Source organism: Lepidochelys kempii, chromosome 1 (assembly GCF_965140285.1).
Source record: "Lepidochelys kempii isolate rLepKem1 chromosome 1, rLepKem1.hap1, whole genome shotgun sequence".
In the NCBI taxonomy this organism is placed as follows: Eukaryota; Metazoa; Chordata; order Testudines; family Cheloniidae; genus Lepidochelys; species Lepidochelys kempii.
This window is the reverse complement of record NC_136380.1, coordinates 243,676,204-243,699,612: the sequence shown is the minus strand read 5'-3', so window position 1 is coordinate 243,699,612 and position 23,409 is coordinate 243,676,204. Positions and strand designations below refer to the sequence as shown.

Below are 23,409 nucleotides of genomic sequence, written 5' to 3'. Positions count from 1 at the left end.
GCGGAACAACCCATGCCACTGCATCCTCACTGCTAGTTCTAGCTGTGCTAGGTAGATTGCAGCTTGTGCAGTTATGTCTGCCTGAGCAGCAATCACAGACAACGTATCCAACAAAAGAGGCTTCTGTGCACCACCTCAGCGCACTGGTCCACCCTCTCTGGTGTCCGGTCTCCAGCTGTGACCAACTGCTGATAGCTCAATTGTGTAAAAATCCTTCTTGTCCCCTGTAGGCAACCATATATAGCACCTTGCATAAAGTCACAGCTGACACTGTTCCAGAGGAAAGGAATTTTAATTACCATTCTGCCCACTTCTTATAGCACCAGCTCTGACCACAACAGACCCAAGTTAACATCCAAGTCCCGCCATGGGGATCAGGATCCTGCTGCCTGGGGAGGCCGGGAATGAGAAGCCGAACACTAGTGGAGCCGGACTGTAGTTCCTCCTTGCACTAGGAATGTGATTTCCAGGATGTGAATCCAGCTGCCTTCACAAACTGGGAGCTTCCCAAGCCTCTGGCCAGCTTAGCTGTAAATTCACCCAAATGACATTTTTTTGCAGTGGTTGCTCATATCTTAGCAGGATCTAAAGCAGCGAGGCCACCTTGTGACTACCAGCAGCAATTGCACCTTTCCTGTTTTGTTTTTCATTAAACACCCAATTGGGATATCCTGAGCAGCCCTAGTGAGAGCTCACAGTAAGGACTCAGGGGACTGAATCATGCAGCAATGTATTCAAGGATTCAGCTACAATCCAGAAATTGCCGGGAGCCTGGGCTCAACTTCTTGTGTGTTCCTGCTTTGGAACACATGACGTGAGGAGAGCAAAAAGAGCACCTGACCTCTGGGGCCAGGGACACATTAGGATCTGCACCCACCCTGAATATTTACGTGGGAACTTACTGCTTAAAGATACCACCTAAACAATATTCACAGAGAACGATTACTTTTAAATTGGGCTGCACAGCTTTGCCTGGGCTCCCCAGTTCTGTCCTCCTAATACATCAGTTACTAGCTGCTATTCCAGTCCTAGGGTCCCAATGCAGATCTGCTAATGCACCTCCATGCTGGCCTGCAGCATCCCCTGCTACTCCAGTTCTCCCTCCCATCTGCCCTGCAAAGCACCTGAGCTGCAGAAACCTCCAGACCTGCCTGAACACCATAGTCCTGACCTGCAAAAACTTCCTTAGTCCTAAAATCAACCCCCTCCCCAGGAAAAAAACACAGACCCTCTGCCAATGCATTACTCTACTCCTGCTCTTACTGCATCTCCTGCTCTTCCAGTCCTGCATCCCCACACAGCTTGGCCAGCACACCTCACTCCTGCCTTGCAGCAGCCTCTGCTCTTGGGTTTTAGAGTCACGGATCTGAGCTCCTACATTCCTTTGGGTTTACCAGCACTGTTCAGGGCCTGATGAAGGAGGAGGCATCTGTGTGGCCCTCCTTGGGATGGTTGTTATAGGTTGGATGTAAGTGCCGCCCTTCCTTTAAAATAATTGTAAGAAACATTTAAGCTCCTATATGGAGCCAGGTAGCTGAAACAGAGGCCTCCATCTGCAACACAGGCACAAGGCATTTGTGGGTGGATAGGTTTTGCTGGTTATTGTTTTGAGAAGGTTTGTGTGTCTGTGGAAGAGAGGCAAAAAGGCAGAGAAGTAAGGAGAATCACAGCAAAGACAGAGTCAGGATAAACACTGGGAATGTGGCCCTGAACAAAAGCTGAGAGAGTTTTGGGCTAAGTGCTGACGAGAGGCTTGGAACTGAGAGTAAAGACACAATCTCTTATTTAATTCCTACTGTGGTCAGAGAAACTGGACTTTATACATTCCTTGTAAATAAACAGGAATGCCTGACTCCATCATCGGTTTATCCTAATAACCACTTGGGTCAAAAAGGAGTAACAGTATATAATATTTCTCTAATTCTGGGAGGTGAGTGAGGGGAAGTCATAACTAATTCGGTGTGGACTTTCCTCTTTAGACTAGTCACACACACCCCCATTACCACCTGGGACTTGGCTTCTTGGGCCAGCAGAATACCCATCACCCCTGCCCAGAGAGGTGGTCCTGGTAGATTGGACTCCATGTAGTTCTGGAATCAAGCAGCACCTTTAGCAGCAAGGACTCCTGGTGTGGAGGGGAGAGTTCCCTTACAAAAAAACCACAAGACACAAAACTGAGGCAGATCCACTCAGGACTGATAAGATAAAGGATTTAATGGAATGAATGGAGAGGTCCTCAAAGTCCATGTTGGAGAATAGCCTCCGTGACCCTTTGACAGTCTCCACTCCAGGGCTGAGTATCTCCTGTCCCACCCACTGGAGCGCTGGGGACTCTCAGCTGTTTGAATCAGCTCCTGTGTGTGCTCCCCAGGAGACCATTAAGGTGCATCGCTGACTCCACACTGTCCCTGGAGACCCTTCTATGGCAGCCCCTGCTGAGCCCATCAAATCCTCCAGCGGAAGAGAGATCAACTCACAAGTCCTGCTCCCCCCAGCAAGTGGAGTATCCTTGAGTCATCCGACAGTTAGAAGGGATGTATCAAACAATCCGGGGGGCCACGGTGGCCCTAACAATGGGACTCTAGCTCTGTCAGCATCAGGAGGCCAGGTCTGGAGGAAGGAATGGGCTGCCCCGCACGCAGACTGAAAGGTAAATCCTCATCTGGGCAGACCAACTGGCGGAATCTCTGAAAGACAAAGTAGGGTGTTGAACAAGGATGAAGGGATGGATCCGGCTCACCCACAGCCTCCTCCCTAAAACCTCACCCCCACCAAACAGCCCCTTTCTAAGTAGCCTTCCAGCAAGGGCAGCATGGAGGGGAGAGGCAGGGAGGAATTTGGTAATCATGACTGTGGACTGCATTTGGCCTGAGGCCTGCACTTGGTCTCCTATCAGCACTTCCCACAAAGTGGTTTTCCTACGGCATTTGACAAGTGATGGAGAGCCAATAACTGCGAGCAGTCATGAGCTGGAGCCGGTTCACACCAGTTCGCTGGTCGCGGGACAACCGGTTCTAAAAGGGCTTCTAAATTTAACAACCGGCCAAAAGTGGCCCTGGAGCACCCACGGGGAAAATTTGGTGGGTGCAGAGCCCCCACCGGCAGCTCCCCTCCGTGCCCCAAGCCCCAGCTCACCTCCACTCCGCTAGTTACGCTCCACCCCACTCTGCTTCTCCACCCCACCCCCGACTTCCCGCAAATCAGCTGTTCATGCAGGAAGCCTGGGAAGGCTGAGAAGCAAGCGGTGGCTTTGTGCTCAGGCCCAGAGAGGTGGAGGTGAGCTGGGGCGGGGAGCGGTTCCCCTGCGAGCCCCCGGGTTACGTGCTGTGGCATGGACAGCCCTCCTTGCGCCCCCCACCCCAGCTCCCCTTCTCTCCGTCTCCCTGGGCCTGAGCGCGAAGCCACCACTTGCTTCTCAGCCCTCCCAGGCTTCCCATGCAAACAGCTGATTTGTGGGAAGCCGGGGGGGGGGGGGCGGGGGTGGAGAAGCAGAGCAGGGCAGCGCATTCAGGGGAGGAGGCGGAGCAGAGGTGAGCTGAGGGCGGGCACGGGGCGGGAGCTGTCAGTGGGGGCTCTGCACCCACCAAATTTTCCCCATGGGGACTCCAGCCCCGGAGCACCCATGGAGTCGGTGCCTAAGGCGCCACTTTTGATGTGATCAGTGTGGGAGCGGCTGCTCCCCCACTAGCTACGCTACCGCACCCCTAGGAGCCAGAGGGGCCTGCCCAATGCTTCCCGGGAGCCGCCCCAGGTAAGCACCGCCGGGACTCCCCACCTCACCCCCCGGACGGTCCCTCCGGCTCTTAGAGGCGGTGTGGGCACCCACTACGGTGGCCCATGAGACCCTCCTGGCCACTTCTGGGGGCAGTCAGGGGACAGGGGAGGGGGATGGATGGAGCAGGGGTCCCTGGGGTGGGGGCATCAAGGAACACAGGAGGTTGGATGGGACAGGAGTCCCGGGGGGCGGGCCACAACCCCCTTGTGGGTGAGGAGGGAACCAGTTGTTAAGATTTTGGCAGCTCATCACTGACTGCAAGGCACAGGAAGGCAGCTAGCTCTGCGTAGCCCTCCAGCCAGCTTGAATTCAATAAAGCCACTAATTCTTTACAGTAATAGACTGAGCTTCTTAACTTAATTCTACGCTCCTGTTTATTAACCTACAACACACCAATCACACCTCAAGAGGCTGTCACTTCAATATGCCAGTGACCTGTAAGGCCCTCCATCAGCCCCTGTGTGGCCCAGACCCCACTCCCGAAGCAGCAGACTCACCTCTCTCAGGGAGCCCTTGATCATGGAGAGTTTGTAGACAATCCAGAGAGGGATGCAGACCATAGATGAGAGGGCCAGCAGCCAGCCCAGGGTGTCTCCCCACCAGGGGTACACGTACTTCTTGTTGTAGGTCAGAGGGGTATATTTAATCAGAGAAAACAGGAAGGTAGCCTGGGGAGATGGAAGAAGCCAAGAAGAGAGGAAGTGGGGAAGCAATGCCATTAGCCAACATGATCTGCCTTCTGACTTCACACCCACTGCAGGACTTCCTTGGGACAGACAGCCCGCAAGGGGCAACAATCAGAGCATCCATCAGACCCACTTTGGTGCTGCTGTCCCTTCAATTAGTGTTTGTTATCTCAGCCAAGAGCTCTTCCGAGCAGGTGATCTATTCCCTCCCCCAGTTATTCCATCCCCACTCACGGATGTCCATGGTGATCAGATAGACCACACACAGCAGCAGGGTTAAAGCCTTTGGCTTCCAAATCACAGGCCACTTGAGCTAAAGCGGGAGTCTACTCACGAGGGGTATATTTACATGGCCAGCAGAAACCTGCGGCAGCCAGTCTCAGAGCCTGGGTCTACAGATTCAGGCTCATTTGATAGCATGAGAAATAGCTGTGCATATGTTCAGGACTGGCCTGAAGTTCAGGTTCTGAGGCAGAGCCAGAGCTCCACCCCAAGTGTCTACATAGCTTTTTTTTAGCTGCATAGCATGAGCCTGCATCTGCAGACCCTGGCTCTGAGACTTGCTGCCATGGGTTTCTGCTGGCCGTGGAGATGTACCAGAGCTGCCAGGAGCAATAGGGTTCTTACCTTTTATGGATCAGCTGCTGGAGGACAACATGATGGCCACACAGAGCCAGTGAGCCATTACAACCTTGCCCGCTCCATGGGAAAGTGCTTACTACCTACTCAATATGTCCCCAACACAGTGGCCCCAGAGCTAGCCATTTCCCCCACTCCCACAACAACCTAAACCAGCCCCACTCCTCTCTCAGACCCCCAGACCAAAGGCCTCCAAGCTCTCACCATGCAGACAGCTGGCGTGATGAAGAGCCAGCAGTATTTGATAATAGGCCATGGCCTGTAACCAATCATGTCTTCAATGTTATCATAGAAACGATCAGCACCTGAGAAAGACAGGGAAGGAGAGCCTGTTAATAAAAGGGAACAAGAGTAACAGGGTCTGCATGGCCCAGAGAGGATACTGACTGACAGGAAGACCCATGTGGAGAGGAGGGAGCTCAGAAATGGGGCATTATGGGTAATACAGATAAGCGCAAACAAGGGAAATTTGTTAGGGTCACAGACTTCCTTGCTGGCATGAAGCAGCTTCTCCAGCTAGCTCCCCCAGGGCTCTGCTGTAAGGAAGCTCCCACCATCTAAGTCCCAGGGCACTGAAGTGAGGACACGTTGTGTTACTGTCTGTAAAAGGTTTACTAAGGGGATCTGGGCCTGGTGCTCTTGGGGATAACAGAGAGACCAGCCCCAGTGAGTGGACAAGAGTTCACACAGGGATTTGGAGTCAGTGAAAGCCGCTGGCCGCCAGGCCCATACTCACCATACACCCAGGCAATACAAAGTGTTTCAAAGATGGCAACGAAGAGCAGGCACATGCCACTGGCAGCATAGTAATCGAAGAGCTGGAAGATGTACATCCCACCCTGGGAGGGGCCAAGCAGGGAGAAGAAATCTAACTAAGGGACAGGTCAAGCCATTCAGCTAGAGAAAGAACCAACTCAGGTCTTTGGCACCTTCCTGCCCCACCCTCTCCTGGCAGACCCTGATGACAAGCATTCCCCTTATAAGCCCAACCTGGTCAAAACCCGGATCAGCACTGGGGACATCTGTGGAAATCCTGTTCTCCCCAGATCCCATCCCTGCTCTCTCTGCAGCCTGTCATTTCCAGGAGAGGATAAGTCACTGTTAGGGTGACCAGATAGCAAGCGTGAAAAATTGAAACAGGGTGTGTGTGAGGGGGTGGGGGGATAATAGGAGCCCATATTTTAAAAAGCCCCAAATATCGGGACTGTCCCTATAAACTTGGGACATATGGTCACCCTAGTCACTGTCCAGGAGCGCAGGGTTACTTTTAGGACAATCTGAAAAAATAAGCCCGGTAGTGGGAAATGGGAAGAGACCCACAGGCCTATCTCTCTGATGTTCAAAAATCAACCCAGACTCCAAATTTGCACCCAGATATAACTGAGTGCAATTTTGCAGGCACAAATCGTTGGGGACCCAAATTTTAGCTGGCTTAGTTGCCTAATTCTACAGGCGCTGCTACAACACGGGCCTGCAATTAATTCCAGGCGCAAAACTGCAGCTGCAAAATCAGGTGCAGATTTTCAAATATCAGAGAGAGAGAAAAAACACACTGGAGTCACCTCCTCCCACTGCCAAAAAGGGAACCTGGTCCCAATTCTGATCTCAGACCAATTTTCATACCGACGGAATTCTATTCCCTTCCATGGGGCTAATCATGCAAATGGACGTGAGGTCAGAACCAGGCCCAGCAGCTAGCTGTACACACAGTGCTCAGGAGGGTCCCATCAAGTAGGGAAGAAAGGGATAAAGATGCTCCAATAGCCTTCAAATGAGACAGGGATAGGGCTTGGTTTGCATGAAACTCTGAAAAGTCCTGACCTCCAAAACACTCTCTCACAGGCCAGCACAGAGCAATGGTCCACGAGAGTTTAGGACAGGCAATGAAAACTGCAATATCCAGTTGAAAGAATTTTTAGCAAGGCAGAATGTAAAACGCTGCACTGGAATTGGGCCACAACACTGCAGAGCAGCTCTTGTAAAATACACCCCGGAATCCTTACTGACCACTCGGGCCAGGGCTTCACTTTAAAACCCGCCCCAGAACTGGCAACTCCAACCACACAGTGCCCACTAGTACCAGGCTGAGAAAGAGGGCAGAGCACCACGTACTGAATCAGTAACACCACTGTCTGCAGCACCTGGGGTGCGCCTCAGAGGTCTCCCATCTGAGCACTGACCCAACACTTATTAGCTTAGGAGAGCACAGACTGCAGCCCCAGGTGGAATTGCTCCTAATCCAGCCATAGGGTCTAGAGTCCTCTTTCCACCCAGAGAAATTTCAGTCAGACGTGACCAGAGCACCCCACAGACTGTGAGCTATAGGAGGATGGACGGAGGGACTCCTGTCTCTGAGCTCTACCTCTGTGAGCATGACCAGTCCTACAAGGTAGGAGAGGATGGAGACAAGCAAGATGAGGGTCTCACGGCGGTTTTGCTTCCGGAAGATGGTGGGGTACATGTCAACAACAGCTGTCACTAGGCTCTCCACACAGACGAACTAGGAAGAAGAAAATTCACACACCTGTCAGCACGCTCCAACTATGCCAGCTGGCTGGTCTTCATTGCGCCACGGCCTCTTGCTCACAGGACAGGTTTCCCTCAGCCAAGAGATACTGCACACATTCAACATTGAGAGCTAGCCCCAGCCATGCCACAGCTGTCCTGGGAACTTCCATGGGCATCCATGCCTCAATCCCTTACTAAGGACGTGCTGCTGGAAACCAGTGCCAGGCCATTTCCCAATCCCTCACTAGGCATGCTGCTGAAATCATGGCTCTGACTCCAGAAGGTATTGCTGGAAACTAGCATCATGGTTCACAGGACACCTGCTCAGACCCTTTCCCACACAACCACAGAATGGGCTGCAGCTCTTCCCTATGCTGTATGGGCTGGATGGAAGGAGGAAGCTCACAGGGAGCATGACATTTTTTATTATCATAGCTCACAGATGCTCCAGCTGAGATTGGGCCCCCATTGTGCCAGGCACTGGACAAACACATAACGGGACAGCTCCTGCGCCAGAGAGTTTACGCTCCAAATAGACCAGACAGGCAATTGAGGTGAAGTGACTGGCCCAAGGTCACACAGCAGGTCAGTAGCAGAACTGGGAATAGAACCCAGATCACCTGAATCCCCGTCAAGTGCCCTGTCCACTGGGCCCATCTGTATATCTGAGCCCATACTAGATTAAATGAGAGCTGACTGGATGCAGGGGCGCTCTACTCTGTCTAGACAGGGGAACGTGCTTTGCTACCTCAGAACTTGTACCCAGGTCTTTCCCTCACAAGCTGGCCATTTATCAAGTGGAATGTATTAGCTGTCAGTTTGAAGGGAAGCTGGTCAGACAAGAAGGAAGCACTCGTGTCCTGTCTGTGCGTCTGTACCTGGCTGTCCAGTCCCAGCAGAACAACCATCAGGAAGAAGCAGCAGGCCCAGAGTGGGGAGAAAGGCAGCATGACAACAGCTCGAGGGTATGCGATAAAAGCCAGGCCAGGCCCTGTGAGAAGAGGGTCATTTATAGAAGATGGTAGGGGCCAAATCTAGAAGCCATCAGCTGTATCATCGCCCTGCCAGGCTGTGAGGAAGAGGCCACCAAAGCAGAATCAGGGAGACTAGCAGCTCAGAACTGGTCTATGGCACCCACCCATCTGTAAAACACACCCCACCTTCCCCAGTAAATTCACTCCTGGCACTAGGAACCACCATTCAAGAAACAGTGGCTCCATTGCTGGGTGAGGAAGATCAGAGGAACCAGAGCAGGCTACGGCTTTACTGCCAGGAGTGGGGGCAGACAAGCCACAGCAGGCTGTGGGCTCCACCTCCATGGCTAGGGCTGGGAGCTGATGGATTGTTAATGTCCCTGCAGAGCAAACAGATCTTAAGGTTTCATGCCAAAGATCCACACGCCGTAACCAGAAGAGCTGAGTTGACCCTTCTGGGATTTGAACCTGGGGTTGCAATTAATCTCATTTCATTGTGGTTCATTGTACATCTTAGGGGGTCAGCACCTTTGGGACACCCCTCAGTCACTCTGTTCTCTGCTCTGCTCTCTTAACAGGAGCTCTTTTGTCAGAGGCAATGCAGAAAAGGAATCCAGGGTCAGTGTCAGGTGACCAGAGATTGCCCCACATTAGCAATGGCCCACCCTATCCTGCACTCTGCTCTTCCTGCACACCGAGCCTACTCACCTGACTCAGCTACCTCAGAAATAGGCACGCCTTGTTCCTGTGCCATAAAGCCCAAGATGGAAAAGATTGCAAAGCCAGCCACAAAACTCGTACCACTGTTCAAAAAACACAGCGCAATGCAGTCCCTGGGAAGGAGAAAAGACGAACATCAGTGTGGGGGAACCAGCCAGCCAATCAGAAAAGAGCGTCAGCATGGTAGGGGAGGGGGAGAAGCCAATCAAAAACAAGCATCAGTGAGGCACAGCAGCCAATGAGATGAAAGCGCCCACATAGAAACACGCACATACATCTATATTAATAATTTCTATGCAGATGTTTGAGCAGATGTCTTGACAGTGTGCGGCTGTGGATTCATCCAGGGATAAATATAGGACATGTGCATCTTCACATCATAACACTGATGCTGCTTCTTCATCCCACATACTGACAGCCTCATAATGTCACAAAATAAAACCTAAAATAAATTCAGAACTCTTTATTTATTAACATCAACCTGTCTCTCTCTATCTCAGGTACAGCTGGCCCTCCATTACTACAGTGTCTGTGTCCCTAACAATCTTTATTTATCCTCAACACCCTTGTGAGGTCGGTATTCTGTTCATTTTATAAATGGGGAATGGAGGCACATAGAGACTAAGCAACTTGCCCAAAGTCATACAGTGAGTCTGCAACAGAACAGGGAATGGAACCCAGGTCTCCCATATCCCAGACTAGCACCCTAACCACCAGGCCATCCTACCACTTATAGCAATTGCCATACTGAATCAGACCAGTGTATCCTATCTAATGTACTTGTGGATAGTCTCATTACTTATAAAAATGCCTGATTTTTTTTTTAACCCTAGTAAACTTCTGCCCCCAAGAATATCTTGCAGCAATGAGTTCCACATGTTACGCACATTAGGGTTTTTGCAATTTTGTTGTATCAATTTTAAATTCATTGCCTTTCAGTGCCATTGGCTGTCCCCTGGTTATGAGACATGGTAAAGAGAAGCACCCAATTCACTTCCTCTAAACTATTCATTTTGTATACCTCTATCATGTCTTCTTTTATTCATCAAATCTTTAAACTAAACAATCCCAATCTTTTCAGTCTCCCTATATACTCAAGTCTCCCCAGGCCTCTAGTCATTCTCACGGTCTCTGAAGCACTATGTTTCTGTTTTACCTTTTAGAGATGAAGAGAGCAGAACTGAACACTACATTCCAGGAAAGGCCATACATTGATTTCTATTAATTTATGGAATTTAATATATTCAGTATTATCATCTATCCATTCTTTACATAATTTGTAGCCAAGAATTCAAGACATTAAGTATATTTAGGATATAGAGGTGAAATGTAAGTATTACTTAACATTGTAACACGTAACAGCCTATAGGCCTGTAAGATATTCAGTTTAGTGACACAAGGCCTTAGTCCTGAAACAGGTTGGCATAATTAGTTGACTGACAGATAAAGGTGGTACCAGCAAAGGGGATGATTACAGTAAAAGATGTGTTAAGTGCTGATGGCCTGGAAACTATGCAGCAGTAGAGCTGGTTGACACTGCAAGATGCCCAATAGTGACATTTTGGGGGATTCTTTAATAACCTCAAGTTGCTATAGTAACTCATTAACACAGATGTTAATGAGAATAAAGGGAAATAGCCTATAGGAAATTGGGCATCTCTAAATTAGTGGGATGTGGAAGTATAAAAAAGGGATTGAATCCCTTATGCATATATATATGGGCCTTAGTAGGCGTAAGCATAACTCAGGATAAATGGGTGTTGACTGGCCTGAGTGCTGTGGAGGGACACACATGGGAAGATGCCAGGATGACAACTCCAGGTGACTATGATGGTGATGAAGATGACCACTGACACTCCAGGGTCTGCCAAAAGGAGATGTGATGCTAGTCAAAAGGCTAAACACTTTGCACTCTCTGTCTGCTATTGTATTTCAGTGTTTGGGGGATTGGTTTATCTTTTCAGTGGATTTGTTAATAAAGGGACTTGTGATAAATTGCAGTTGTTTCTCATGTGCTTCTAGGGTCTCTGATTCTAACGGGACTGATAATAGCAGCCCTCTGGAGACTGAACCTATAGTGACCACTATGTGCTAACAGATTAATAAATAATATGAATGAATCCATCCATCAATAAGCTAATCAAGCTAATGATGGATTTGCTTTTCAGACCCCCTGCACAATGAGTAGTTGTCTTCACTGATCCATCCACAACACCACCCAGCTGTTTTTCCAGAGAAGTTACAGTTAATTTAGGACACACAAGGTGAGAATAGTGCAAATTATTCATTTCTACATAAATTACTTTGCATATGTCAACACTGAACAGCATCTGCCATCACGCTGGTCAATCACCTGGCTTGGTTATGTCCCTCTGACGTTCCTCACCATCTTCTCTAGCTTTGACTGACCTAAATCATCTCTCTGTCCACCCCATTTTCCAAATCGTTAATGACTATATGGAACAACACTGGTCCTGGTAAGGATCTATAGGGCATCCTGCTGTTATTTTTTTGCCACGTTGAAAATGGACTGTTTATTTCTATGTAAGCCCCAGGCTTGCAGAATGTAGGACAGACCCATGTGAAATAGAACTACCTAGGAAAAAGGATGGTATGAAGGACTGGCACCAGTATAAAGAGCTATTCATCTAGCACAGCTCAGCAGCAAAGGAATGTTGTTACTATTTGATCGCTAGATGGTTAAATGGCTTGTATGGAACACCATCACTTTCTACTTCAAAGGCACTTTCCATCTGAGGCTATCAAAGTTCTTTACAACTTTGTTGTGATGTAGGTAATTGTCATTATCTCCATTTTACAGGTAGGGAAATGGAGACACAGATAGATTGCCTGTGTTACCAGCAGCAGAGCCAGGAAAAGAATCCAGGTCTTCCTGTACCATGCCTCAACCACAAATCCTTTGTTCCTTCCTCTGCCATCCTTCTTCCCCTCAAATGAGATGGGGGCTCTCAGTCCAGTTCTCACTGGACAGGTGTCCACGCCACTACAACTGGCAGTGAACCTTACTTGAAGGGGGAGAAGAGACTGCGGCACTGGAGCATAAGCTCCTCAGGGCACAGCACAGCCCAGGTCTTTAGCTTTTAGAGAAGCACCATGCAAACCTACAGGGGTCACAATAACAACAAACAAAATTATAATATATTTAAAGAAAAGATATCCCAGTTTAAAGAGTAGTTTAACTGACAGAGTAGGTGGGACTTGTCTGGATATAAACTCAATGCCCCAGTTCCTCCCACTTCATATAATTCATCTGGATAGCGTGCTGACCGATAAACGTCGCATCAAGATAAAGAGGTGTTCTGATTGGTGAGTGGGCAGCTTTCTGGGGCTGCACGAGCCTTTCACCGCTGGAGACATGGTTCCAAATGCTGGAAGCATCTAATGTGAAAATGACTTTGCTCTCACATTCTTCCCCACCTGCACACCTCACAAGACTATCAGACAACTTGGTACAATTTAATAGGATTGCCAGTTTCTGTTCAAGGATAGCTCAGCGCTAACTAGAACAGCAGGGGGAAGGCTGCAAGTTAGGAGTCAGATGCATTGGCAAGACTGAATGTGGTTTCCAGGACTGGAATGCCCGTGGTTGCTATAGGACAGGAGTGAGGTTTAGTGAGAAGTTGTGTGAGGGATAAGGACTGCAATAGCAAAGAGAATTGCAAGGTGAGGATTGACTGGAATGGCAGAGCTTCGGGGGAAAGACTCAATTCAACTGCTTCCAGCAAATCATGTGTGTGTGTTCTAAATCCATTCACAAGCCTTTGTAAAGGGGAGAATGGTTCTGCTTAATGGCATCATAAGCAGAATTCTGCCTCAGAGCTTTTAAAGGGTTACAATGTGAGCAAGCGGCAAGCTCAGCAGGGGAAGGAGGACCTCTCACCTGTGAATCGACTGGGAAACTACTGAAGTTCTTCCTGGGGACAGATCATGGAGGATTTGGTTTCAGAAATATGGCAGGAGAAACTAGTTTTCAAGTAAAGCAGCAACTGGCAAGAGCACGCTTCTGCCTCAAGAGAAAAGAGAGCAGGAGGCACTTCCTCAAAATGAACCTGGTCAGCTGTCTCCTTTGGCAGAGCCGTCTGCTATCTGCAAGGGCTCAATGGCATTCAGGGAGGAAAATGGGCAACAGTGGGGGTGGGGGTCCCTGAACAATAGAATCTCATCCTGATTACCTGTAACAGTTGTTGTGGTACTTGTTGTAGCTACCCAAGGCTGTCAGGCACCCCAGGCAAATGGCATAAGAGAAGAAGATCTGCGTGCCTGCGTCCATCCACACCTGCAAGGAAAAGACAAACGCAGCTGAGGAGGCGAAAAGGCCAACATGGCAGGCAGCTACACAGATTCCAGAAAGTGAGGAGAGACAGCTGGGTTCAGAGGCCATGACCGAACCAGCATGAACAGTGACTGAGAAAAATTAAACATGGAGTATGCAGATAAGCATGCTCTAGGACAGAATGTCTAGATACAGCTGGGTTCTAGAACTGCATGTACAGGATCTCCTAAATTCTAGAGCATGGTCAAAGCACCCACTGGTGTTTAGAGTCACATGTGTGGGAATTCCAGGGACCTTGTAAGGATTCTGATTTTTCCCTTAGAGCAACCTACAAGACTTTGTGGCTATAAGAGCTCTCCAAACAGCAACAGGAGATCAGATGCCACAGAGGAGAGTCCAACTGCTGGAGCTAAAGGAGACTCTCCATTTGCCGTTAGCAGTTTAGAAGCTCACACACAGTTTGGCAGTTATGATTCCATCCACTAGAGGGCAATGCTAAACATACAGACTGGCAATTTATTATAGTATTACTTGGCTCTGAGGCTTGATATTAAGATTCAAACCCTTAAAAACAAATTCATGAAAAAAGTTACTTGAAACTATTACAATAAAAAGTTACTAAAAGAGGAAACAGGAGAGAGATTTTAGTCCCTGTCAGAATTCATGAGGTCCATTTGAACTACATTGCAATCACTGTCAAGGACATGTCTGAGTGTTCTAAGGAAGTCACATCATGTGTCTGTCAATGCCACCTTTAATCTAAAAGCCTAGCTTTGTGCAATCACTGATACCATTCACATTCATTCAAAAGGCTTTGTTATAGCTTGATGTAGAGACAAGCTAAAGGAGAAGTTAATGAGGAAGGAAATAATAATGAGTATTAATAACACCGCCCGTTTTATACCACCTTTCGCCTTTAGCACTCAGGGAGGCAGTGAAAAACAGGATATGAAGAAGGAGGAAGTCAGTCTTAGCTAACAACACTGCACGAGAGTTCACTGGGTTATTTACAAAAAAAAGAAGGCCTGATCCAAAGCTTAAAGTCACTGAAAGACTCCCATTGACTTCAGTGGGCTTTGAATTAGACCCTTCTCTCTCAGGCAACAAGAAAGATGGTCCCCTCCTGCATCTTCCAGGGGCACAGCTGAACCATCTCTCACAACACTGACTTTTGGGCAAGCCCACTCCATATGCCCTAAATCACCTCTCTCTGTAGTTGCTCCCACAAAAGGGATAACTCAGTTCTCTCTCTTTTGCACAAGTTCTCCGATGAAAGGCAAGCAAGCCTAATGTAGAATATCAGGGTAGGTATTCAGATCAAAGGTGCGGTTGAATAGTTTTTTTCCCAGAACTCTTCTCATTCATCCATTTGTATTTCTTTCTCCCAGGCTATTGTGCGTGTCAGTGTTGATTTGATTCAATTGTCATTGGTGGTTTGGGTTTGTATTTTTTTAATCTTATTCCCATGTCAATGTGCATTGTAACGGGATGCTGTGATGCCTTTCCCTGTTGTTTTCTAGAGGAAAATCTGTTCTAGCTCATTAGGCAGCTGCATTAAATGTTTTCCCCCCAATCACCATAAAGTAGCAAAATCGGTAAGGATGGTAGAAAAGGCAGAGCCCTTATGTTACACTTTCTTTTGATTTCTTCCACAGACTGTTTCCCTTCTGTAAGGGATCCAGCCAAAATTTTCAATCCATCCTCCAAAGACAGTGGAAAGATTCCCAGCGATTTCATTGGGTGTTATGTCAGAGGTCTATGATCTGTGAGGCCAGAGGGAACAGAAAATGAAGTTTGCCTGGAGATAGCAGGCATGCAGAGGGTTAAAAATGAATCACCCTTGCTATTGTGTAGGATATTGTCTTTTGGCAATTTAAGGTGAACAGATCCCAGTTTAATCAGTTCAAGGCTTGTCTACAAGGGGAAAATCAGGTTCATCCAAGTTCATCCAAATTAATTTTCAAAGTGGATTAGTTAAACTGCATTTAACTTGTGCGGATGCTCTTATTCAGAATTAAAGTGCCCTTAATTCGATTTAGTTTGTGAATTAAGATACATTTAATTAATGGGTTTTAATGTGGTTTAACTAATCCACTTTAACTTCAAAACTTTAGTTAATTTGGATTAAATTTTCTGAGTGCCTCCATGTAGGCAAGCCCATAGCATTTTATTTTGGATGTCCAGTGTTAGAACTTTGGTTACCATAAGAGCTCAGTTTGAACCCTACCAACTCACCATATTGGTTGTATTTTTTAAAAATTCAGCCAGCCAACAAGACTATTGATTGCACAATAGAGATCAAAGGAGACCTCTTGCACAGGTACGACTACCTCTAGTTCATCATGAAAGGTGCCTCTCTATACCTGATCCAGAGCTATCCTGAGAACAATATTTCTTGTTGGATTACACATATCAGGAGTTACTTTAAAAACAAAACAACCCTTTCTCTCTGAGTTCTCTCTCCCACAATGTCTTGGAAGAAATACATTTTTTCAAAAAAAAATTCCTTCTGCATGTCTGACAAAAATTCCTTGTCATTTATTAATTTTATGATAGTTGGTCATGACCTTTCGCCAGATAAAAAAATTAATTTGAATCAGATTTTTTTAATTTAAATTGGATTTTTTTATTTAAATTATAATAAATTGTTCTTTTGAAAAATAAACCTGTTTAAAATGAAATCTGAATTTAGTAGAAAAGATGCTAACGCTGAAACATATTACAAAATAAATATGCTGAATCCATGAACCTCTATCAAAAACTTTGCTTTAAAAGATGCTTTTCTATATAAAGAAAGAATCAGGGGGGAAATATCTAACTTTTGAGATCAAGCTTTATAAATACAGCACAATTGGTCATGTACTATATTAAGGGCTTGATCGTGTGGGGGACCCAGGGGCTATTGGGTTCAAGAGACTGGTAAAGCCATCACAGGTACTGGGGCCCTGTCTGTGACTCCAGGAGACATCATCCTTTATCTCATCAGGCTCTTCCACTGAGCCCACTTTGGTGGGCTCATAGTTGTATTTCTCATAGCTTCTCCCTAGCTGAACAATGATTGGCTCAGTTCTCAAATTATGAATATTTATGACTTCATCCACCAAGAAAACTCATGGAAGAACACTGAAGTTTTCATATCCAAAACATTTAAGGTTGATTTGTTTAATTAAAATAAATTTTATATGCAGTTTTGTGTATGTAATTAAATTCCAGTTACCATCCTAATGCAGCTTGACATAAATCATGAGCAAAAAGTTAATTAGCTAGTAAACGAGAAATATTGTCATCATGAATAGGTCGGAATATGAACAAGAGGCTGCTCGGCAGCTCTCCAACACCACTTTCTACAAGCCATTACCCTCTGATCCCACTGAGAGTTACCAAAAGAAACTACACCATCTGCTCAAGAAACTCCCTGAAAAAGCACAAGATCAAATCCGCACAGACAGACCCCTGGAACCCCGACCTGGGATATTCTATCTACTACCCAAGATCCATAAACCTGGAAATCCTGGATGCCCCATCATCTCAGGCATTGGCACCCTGACAGCAGGATTGTCTGGCTATGTAGACTCCCTCCTCAGGCCCTATGCTACCAGCACTTCCAGCTACCTTCGAGACACCACTGACTTCCTGAGGAAACTACAATCCATCGGTGATCTTCCTGATAACACCATCCTGGCCACTATGAATGTAGAAGCTGTCATAAATATAAAGGGAAGGGTAAACCCCTTTGAAATCCCTCCTGGCCAGGGGAAAGCTCCTCTCACCTGTAAAGGGTTAAGAAGCTAAAGGTAACCTCGCTGGCACCTGACCAAAATGACCAATGAGGAGACAAGATACTTTCAAAAGCTGGGAGGAGGGAGAGAAACAAAGGGTCTGTGTCTGTCTATATGCTGGTCTTTACCGGGGATAGACCAGGAATGGAGTCTTAGAACTTTTAGTAAGTAATCTAGCTAGGTATGTGTTAGATTATGATTTCTTTAAATGGCTGAGAAAAGAATTGTGCTGAATAGAATAACTATTTCTGTCTGTATCTTTTTTGTAACTTCAGGTTTTGCCTAGAGGGGTTCTCTATGTTTTTGAATCTAATTACCCTGTAAGATATCTACCATCCTGATTTTACAGGGGGGATTTCTTTCTTTCTATTTACTTCTATTTTTTATTAAAAGTCTTCTTGTAAAAAACTGAATGCTTTTTCATTGTTCTCAGATCCAAGGGTTTGGGTCTGTGGTCACCTATGCAAATTGGTGAGGCTTTTTATCCAACATTTCCCAGGAAAGGGGGGGGTGCAAGTGTTGGGAGGATTGTTCATTGTTCTTAAGATCCAAGGGTCTGGGTCTGTAATCACCTAGGCAAATTGGTGAGGCTTTTTACCAAACCTTGTCCAGGAAGTGGGGTGCAAGGTTTTGGGAAGTATTTTGGGGGGAAGGACGCGTCCAAACAGCTCTTCCCCAGTAACCAGTATTAGTTTGGTGGTGGTAGCGGCCAGTCCAAGGACAACGGGTGGAATATTTTGTACCTTGGGGAAGTTTTGACCTAAGCTGGTAAAGATAAGCTTAGGAGGTTTTTCATGCAGGTCCCCACATCTGTACCCTAGAGTTCAGAGTGGGGGAGGAACCTTGACAGAAGCCCTCTACACCAACATTCCACACAAAGATGGACTACAAGCCATCAAGAACACTATCCCCGATAATGCCACGGCTAACCTGGTGGCTGAACTTTGTGACTTTGCTCTTATCCATAACTATTTTACATTTGGGGACAATGTATACCTTCAAATCAGCGGCACTGCTATGGGTACCCGCATGGCCCCACAGAATGCCAACATTTTTATGGCTGACTTAGAACAATGCTTCCTCAGCTCTCGTCCCCTACTCTACTTGTGCTATATTGATGACATAATTCATCATCTGGACCCATGGAAAAGAAGCCCTTGAGGAATTCCACCATGATTTCAACAATTTCCATCCCACCATCAACCTCAGCCTGGTCCAGTCCACACAAGAGATCCACTTCCTGGACACTACAGTGCTAATAAACAATGGTCACATAAACACCACCCTATACCGGAAACCTACTGACCGCTATTCCTACCTACATGCCTCCAGCTTTTACCCTGACCACACCACACGATCCATTGTCTACAGCCAAGCTCTGCAATACAACCGCATTTGCTCCAACCACTCAGACAGAGATAAACACCTACAAGATCTCTATCAAGCATTCTTACAACTACAATACCCACCTGCAGAAGTGAAGAAACAGACTGATAGAGCCAGAAGAGTTCCCAGAAGTCACCTACTACAGGACAGGCCTAACAAAGAAAATAACAGAACGCCACTAGCCGTCACCTTCAGCCCCCAACTAAAACCCCTCCAACGCATTATCAAGGATCTACAACCTATCCTGAAGGATGACCCATCACTCTCACAAATCTTGAGAGACAGGCCAGTCCTTGCCTACAGACAGCCCCCCAACCTGAAGCAAATACACACCAGCAACCACATACCACACAACAGAACCACTAACCCAGGGACCTATCCTTGCAACAAAGCCCATTGCCAACTGTGCCTACATATCTATTCAGGGGACACCATCACAGGGCCTAATAACATCAGCCACACTATCAGAGGCTCGTTCACCTGCACATCTACCAATGTGATATATGACATCGTGCCAGCAATGTCCCTCTGCCATGTACATTGGTCAAACTGGACAGTCTCTCCGTAAAAGAATAAATGGACACAAATCAGATGTCAAGAATTATAACATTCATAAACCAGTCAGAGAACACTTCAATCTCTCTGGTCACGCGATTACAGACATGAAAGTTGCGATATTACAACAGAAAAACTTCAAATCCAGACTCCAGCGAGAGACTGCTGAATTGGAATTCATTTGCAAATTGGATACAATTAACTTAGGCTTGAATAGAGACTGGGAGTGGCTAAGTCATTATGCAAGGTAACCTATTTCCCCTTGTTTTTTCCTACCACCCGTCTTCCTCAGACATTCTTGTTAAACCCTGGATTTGTGCTGGAAATGGTCCACCTTGATCATCATACACATTGTAAGGAGAGTCATCACTTTAGATAAGCTATTACCAACAGGAGAGTGGGTTTGGGTGTGTGTTGGGGGGGGGAGAAAACCTGGATTTGTGCTGGAAATGGCCCACCTTGATTATCATACACATTGTAAGGAGAGTGATCACTTTACATAAGCTATTACCAGCAGGAGAGTGGGGTGGGGGGAGAGAAAACCTTTTGTAGTGATAATCACCCATTTTTTCATGGTTTGTGTGTATAAACACGTCTTCTGTACTTTCCACAGTATGCATCCGATGAAGTGAGCTGTAGCTCACGAAAGCTTATGCTCAAATAAATTGGTTAGTCTCTAAGGTGCCACAAGTACTCCTTTTTTTTTTTTTTTTTTTGCAAATACAGACTAACACGGCTGTTACTCTGAAACCTGAGAAATATATCATTCACCATTTTCTAACATACTTAAAAATATAGAATAAGAATCTGAAAATATTAAGCTATATAATTGCTTAAATAAATGTATATAGTTACAGTGTACCATCCCAGGTAGCAAAAATATGTACCAAATCTAGTGTAAAGCTCTTAAAATATGGTGATTTACAACTAAATAATGGTTAGACAAACCAATGAGAATGCACCTGTCTTTAGCAAACAACTGAAGTACAAATGAAATAGCCAATTAACATTGCTGATTTAAATTGAGGCTTCCATTTCATTTAAATCAATCCACCTAAGAGAACCTGAAAGAGCTCTTTGTACCCAATTTAAGAGGGTATAGCTCTTCCTTGGACTTCAGTCCCAAGGAGAATGGTACCCTTTATCTTGGTGTTCAGAATTCTCCAAACCCCTGCCCACCTGGATATTAATTTGATTATTGGATGTAGTCTTCTAAATGATCCAGTTCATTTAATTCATTTTCCTTCTATGCTTTATTTATTCCTGTTCACCAAAGTAACCTCCCACTCTGTTTTCAACTTCAGCCTCCAACATCTGAGATACAGTTCGTCAGAAAGGTTATAACCTATTAGAGGGCACTTCCTTGCTTACTTGTCCCAGCTATGTTTGATTTATTATAAGTACTGGAATTTAATAATATTTTGCACTGAAATAGTGCCTCCATTTGGAATATCTCAAAGCACTTTACAAATAACAAAAGGAGCTGTCTCAGAGCAAAATGCTATTACCATCCAATGCACAGGTAACCCCCACTCGGCATTTGCCAGCTCCCGGAACTCTTGGCTGAGCCTCTAGAGCAGTGGTGAGCAACCTACAGCCCATCAGGGTAATCTGCTGGCGAGCCATGAGACAGTTTGTTTACATTGACCGTCCGCAGGCACGGCCGCCTGGAGCTCCCAGTGGCCGCAGTTCGCCGTTCCTGGCCAATGGGAACTGTGGGAAGCGGCAGCCAGCACATCCCTGTGGTCCACGTCGCTTCCCACAGCTCCCATTCTCTGGGACCGGCGAACCACGGCCACTGGGAGCTACAGGCGGCCATGCCTGCAGACGGCCAATGTAAACGAACAGTCTCGCAGCCCGCCAGCAGATTACCCTGCATGCGGCCCTCAGACCACAGGTTGCCCACCACTGCTCTAGAGGGTCTGACCCTATGGACTACAACAATCATGGCTACCAGAGTCCTCTGACAGCACAGGGATGGCCATGGTTGGACATGGGACTTTGGAAGAGGAGGGACAGGGCCCTGAAAAGGCACCGAGCATTCTCTCTCTTAGGTGCTTGGCTGGCTGGTTCTTGCTCACATGCTCAGGGTCTATAATTGAAAGCCATATGTGGAGTTGGAAAGGAATTTTTCCCCTAGTCAGATTGGCAGGGACCTCAGGGTGTTTTCGCCTCCCTCTGCAGCATGTGACTGCTGGTCACTTGCCAGGATTATCTGGGTACATCTCACAATCATTTGCCTGCCATTGCAGGGGCCTCAGGTCCTCTATTCTCTGCCCATGGCACATCATAGTCTAGACTCTTGTGGGGCTGTAAAACTTTGGTCTAATTTCATTTGTTCAGGTGCTAGGTGGTGTTGGTGGCCTGTAATATGCAGGAGGTCAGACTAGATAATCCAGTGGGCCCTTCTAGCCTTAAACTCTATGGCTACATCTACACATATGGTAACGTGTAGAGTACGTGCACTGCACACACACCTAGCACAAGTATAAAGATCAGAGTAGATGGGAAGGCAGTGCTTAGACAAGCAGAGTAAAGACATGCTAGAACCTCGGGGTATCTCCACACAGCTGAGCAGTGCCTCTCACATCTATACTGCTCATTTTTAGCCTGCTGCTAGAGCCTTTCCCTGCATCCACATTGCAGAATGACAGGGCTCAGACCCAAGTCACAGTGGGACTCAGGCTCTGACCCACCAGGGTCCTGCGACATGGGTCCTGAGTGCTTGCTGACCTGAGTCAGACTGATGTGTGTGTGGACAGAATGGGGGCTTGGGTTCAAACCTGAGTCAGAACCTCTGGTTAGTGCGCAGCGTGGACATACCTGTAAGGGCCAAGATCCTGGGGCTAGCCAGCCCTGTTTAATTAGGCCTGCCTTGCCACATCTGTGCTGAGTATAGGACTTAAAAAGAGAGGAAACCCAACAGTTAGGGGCTGGCTGCTGAGGGGAATAGTTGAGCTGGGTTGTGGCTGGAGCGCGGAGGTACAGGAGTGGAACTAACCACTCTAACGTGCCCCTGGAACAAGGGGCCAGGCTCCAGGGCCAGTGATCCACACAACGAACAAGGAGCTGAAGAGGAACCCAAGAGAGAGGAGAGGCTCAAGTCCTGAGAGGGTCAAAAGATGTTTTGATAGTGTTAAATTTGTTTGTTCTAGTGAGAGGCCCAGAGAGAAGCCCTGGGACCCGCTACTCTGCTAAAGAAGAGTGTGATTCTTTGGAAAGACTTTGCTGCCAGCAAAGGGACTTTGGTGATACCAGCTTGGGGGCTGACCAGCTACAGCTGGACTTGGATACCCAAAGGGAATGAACTTCTAAGTGACACGGCTGGAGGACTAGGCCACAGAAGACCTAGTCAGAGGAAAACAAAAACAGGAGGCAGCAGTGACAGAGGAGAAACCTCTGCATTTCTGCACCTCTCCAGCAACCCTGCACCCAGCCACTCTGGGGTGGGACCAGAGAACACAGTCCAAAACCCCTTTCACTGGTTGCCTGAGCTGCCAACATTTCTTTTGAATTAGTGAACTTGCTTTATTGACATAGCTGGAGACATGGGGCATTCAAAGAAGTTCTCCTGGTGGCAATGCATCATCTCAATCAGCCATAGCGGGATATAAAGCTTTTAATGAAGAGGCAAGCTGGGAGCATCCTACCTCCCAAGTTGCCACTTTGCAAATGTCTGCAGAGATCTTCATCACCTGCTCAGCTCGTGGATTCCAGAGTAGGAACAGTGCCTGCACCCATCTGCCTAGTCTCCCTAAATGCCTTGTGCAAGAGCAGCCTCCCCCTGTCCCAGGGCTACAATGCAGGGTTTAGACCACCAAAATGAGAGATATGATGAGACACTGACCATCATTACCCCTCCAGCACAACTACTGTTTCTCTCTGTCCCCTGGCCCTACCTCCCCGGCTCGCTCTGCAGAATTGCTTTGCTCATCTGTTCTACTGAACTCGCCTCCCGTAATTTCCTCTCGCCTCTTCTCCCTTCTTGTTCTGTTGCAGAGAGCTGCTGACATCCAGAGGCTACCCATGCCCTGTGATGCTCGCAGCACAGCTAGCCAAGGCTCCATAGCAGCAGCAGGAGAGTGAGATGCAC

At 47.1% G+C, this 23,409-nt stretch overlaps 1 protein-coding gene across 5 annotated transcripts in view; it reads right to left on the bottom strand.

Moving 5' to 3' along the window:
* Nucleotides 1-2,196: 2,196 nt before the first annotated feature.
* LOC140901672 (sodium- and chloride-dependent GABA transporter 2) overlaps nucleotides 2,197-23,409 on the bottom strand; it is a 58,905-nt gene continuing 37,692 nt past the window's right edge. For 4 of the 5 annotated variants that reach the window (XM_073320927.2, XM_073320936.2, XM_073320920.2 and 1 more), the window contains 8 exons: nucleotides 13,496-13,599; nucleotides 9,291-9,415; nucleotides 8,487-8,599; nucleotides 7,463-7,600; nucleotides 5,837-5,939; nucleotides 5,305-5,405; nucleotides 4,273-4,443; nucleotides 2,197-2,687 (listed from right to left, as the gene is read on the bottom strand). In XM_073320927.2, coding sequence (XP_073177028.1) covers nucleotides 2,568-2,687; nucleotides 4,273-4,443; nucleotides 5,305-5,405; nucleotides 5,837-5,939; nucleotides 7,463-7,600; nucleotides 8,487-8,599; nucleotides 9,291-9,415; nucleotides 13,496-13,599 — 975 coding nt within the window. In that variant the 3' untranslated portion in view covers nucleotides 2,197-2,567. The remainder of the gene's footprint in view (nucleotides 2,688-4,272; nucleotides 4,444-5,304; nucleotides 5,406-5,836; nucleotides 5,940-7,462; nucleotides 7,601-8,486; nucleotides 8,600-9,290; nucleotides 9,416-13,495; nucleotides 13,600-23,409) is intronic. The other variant, XM_073320962.2, reaches the window with a different exon arrangement.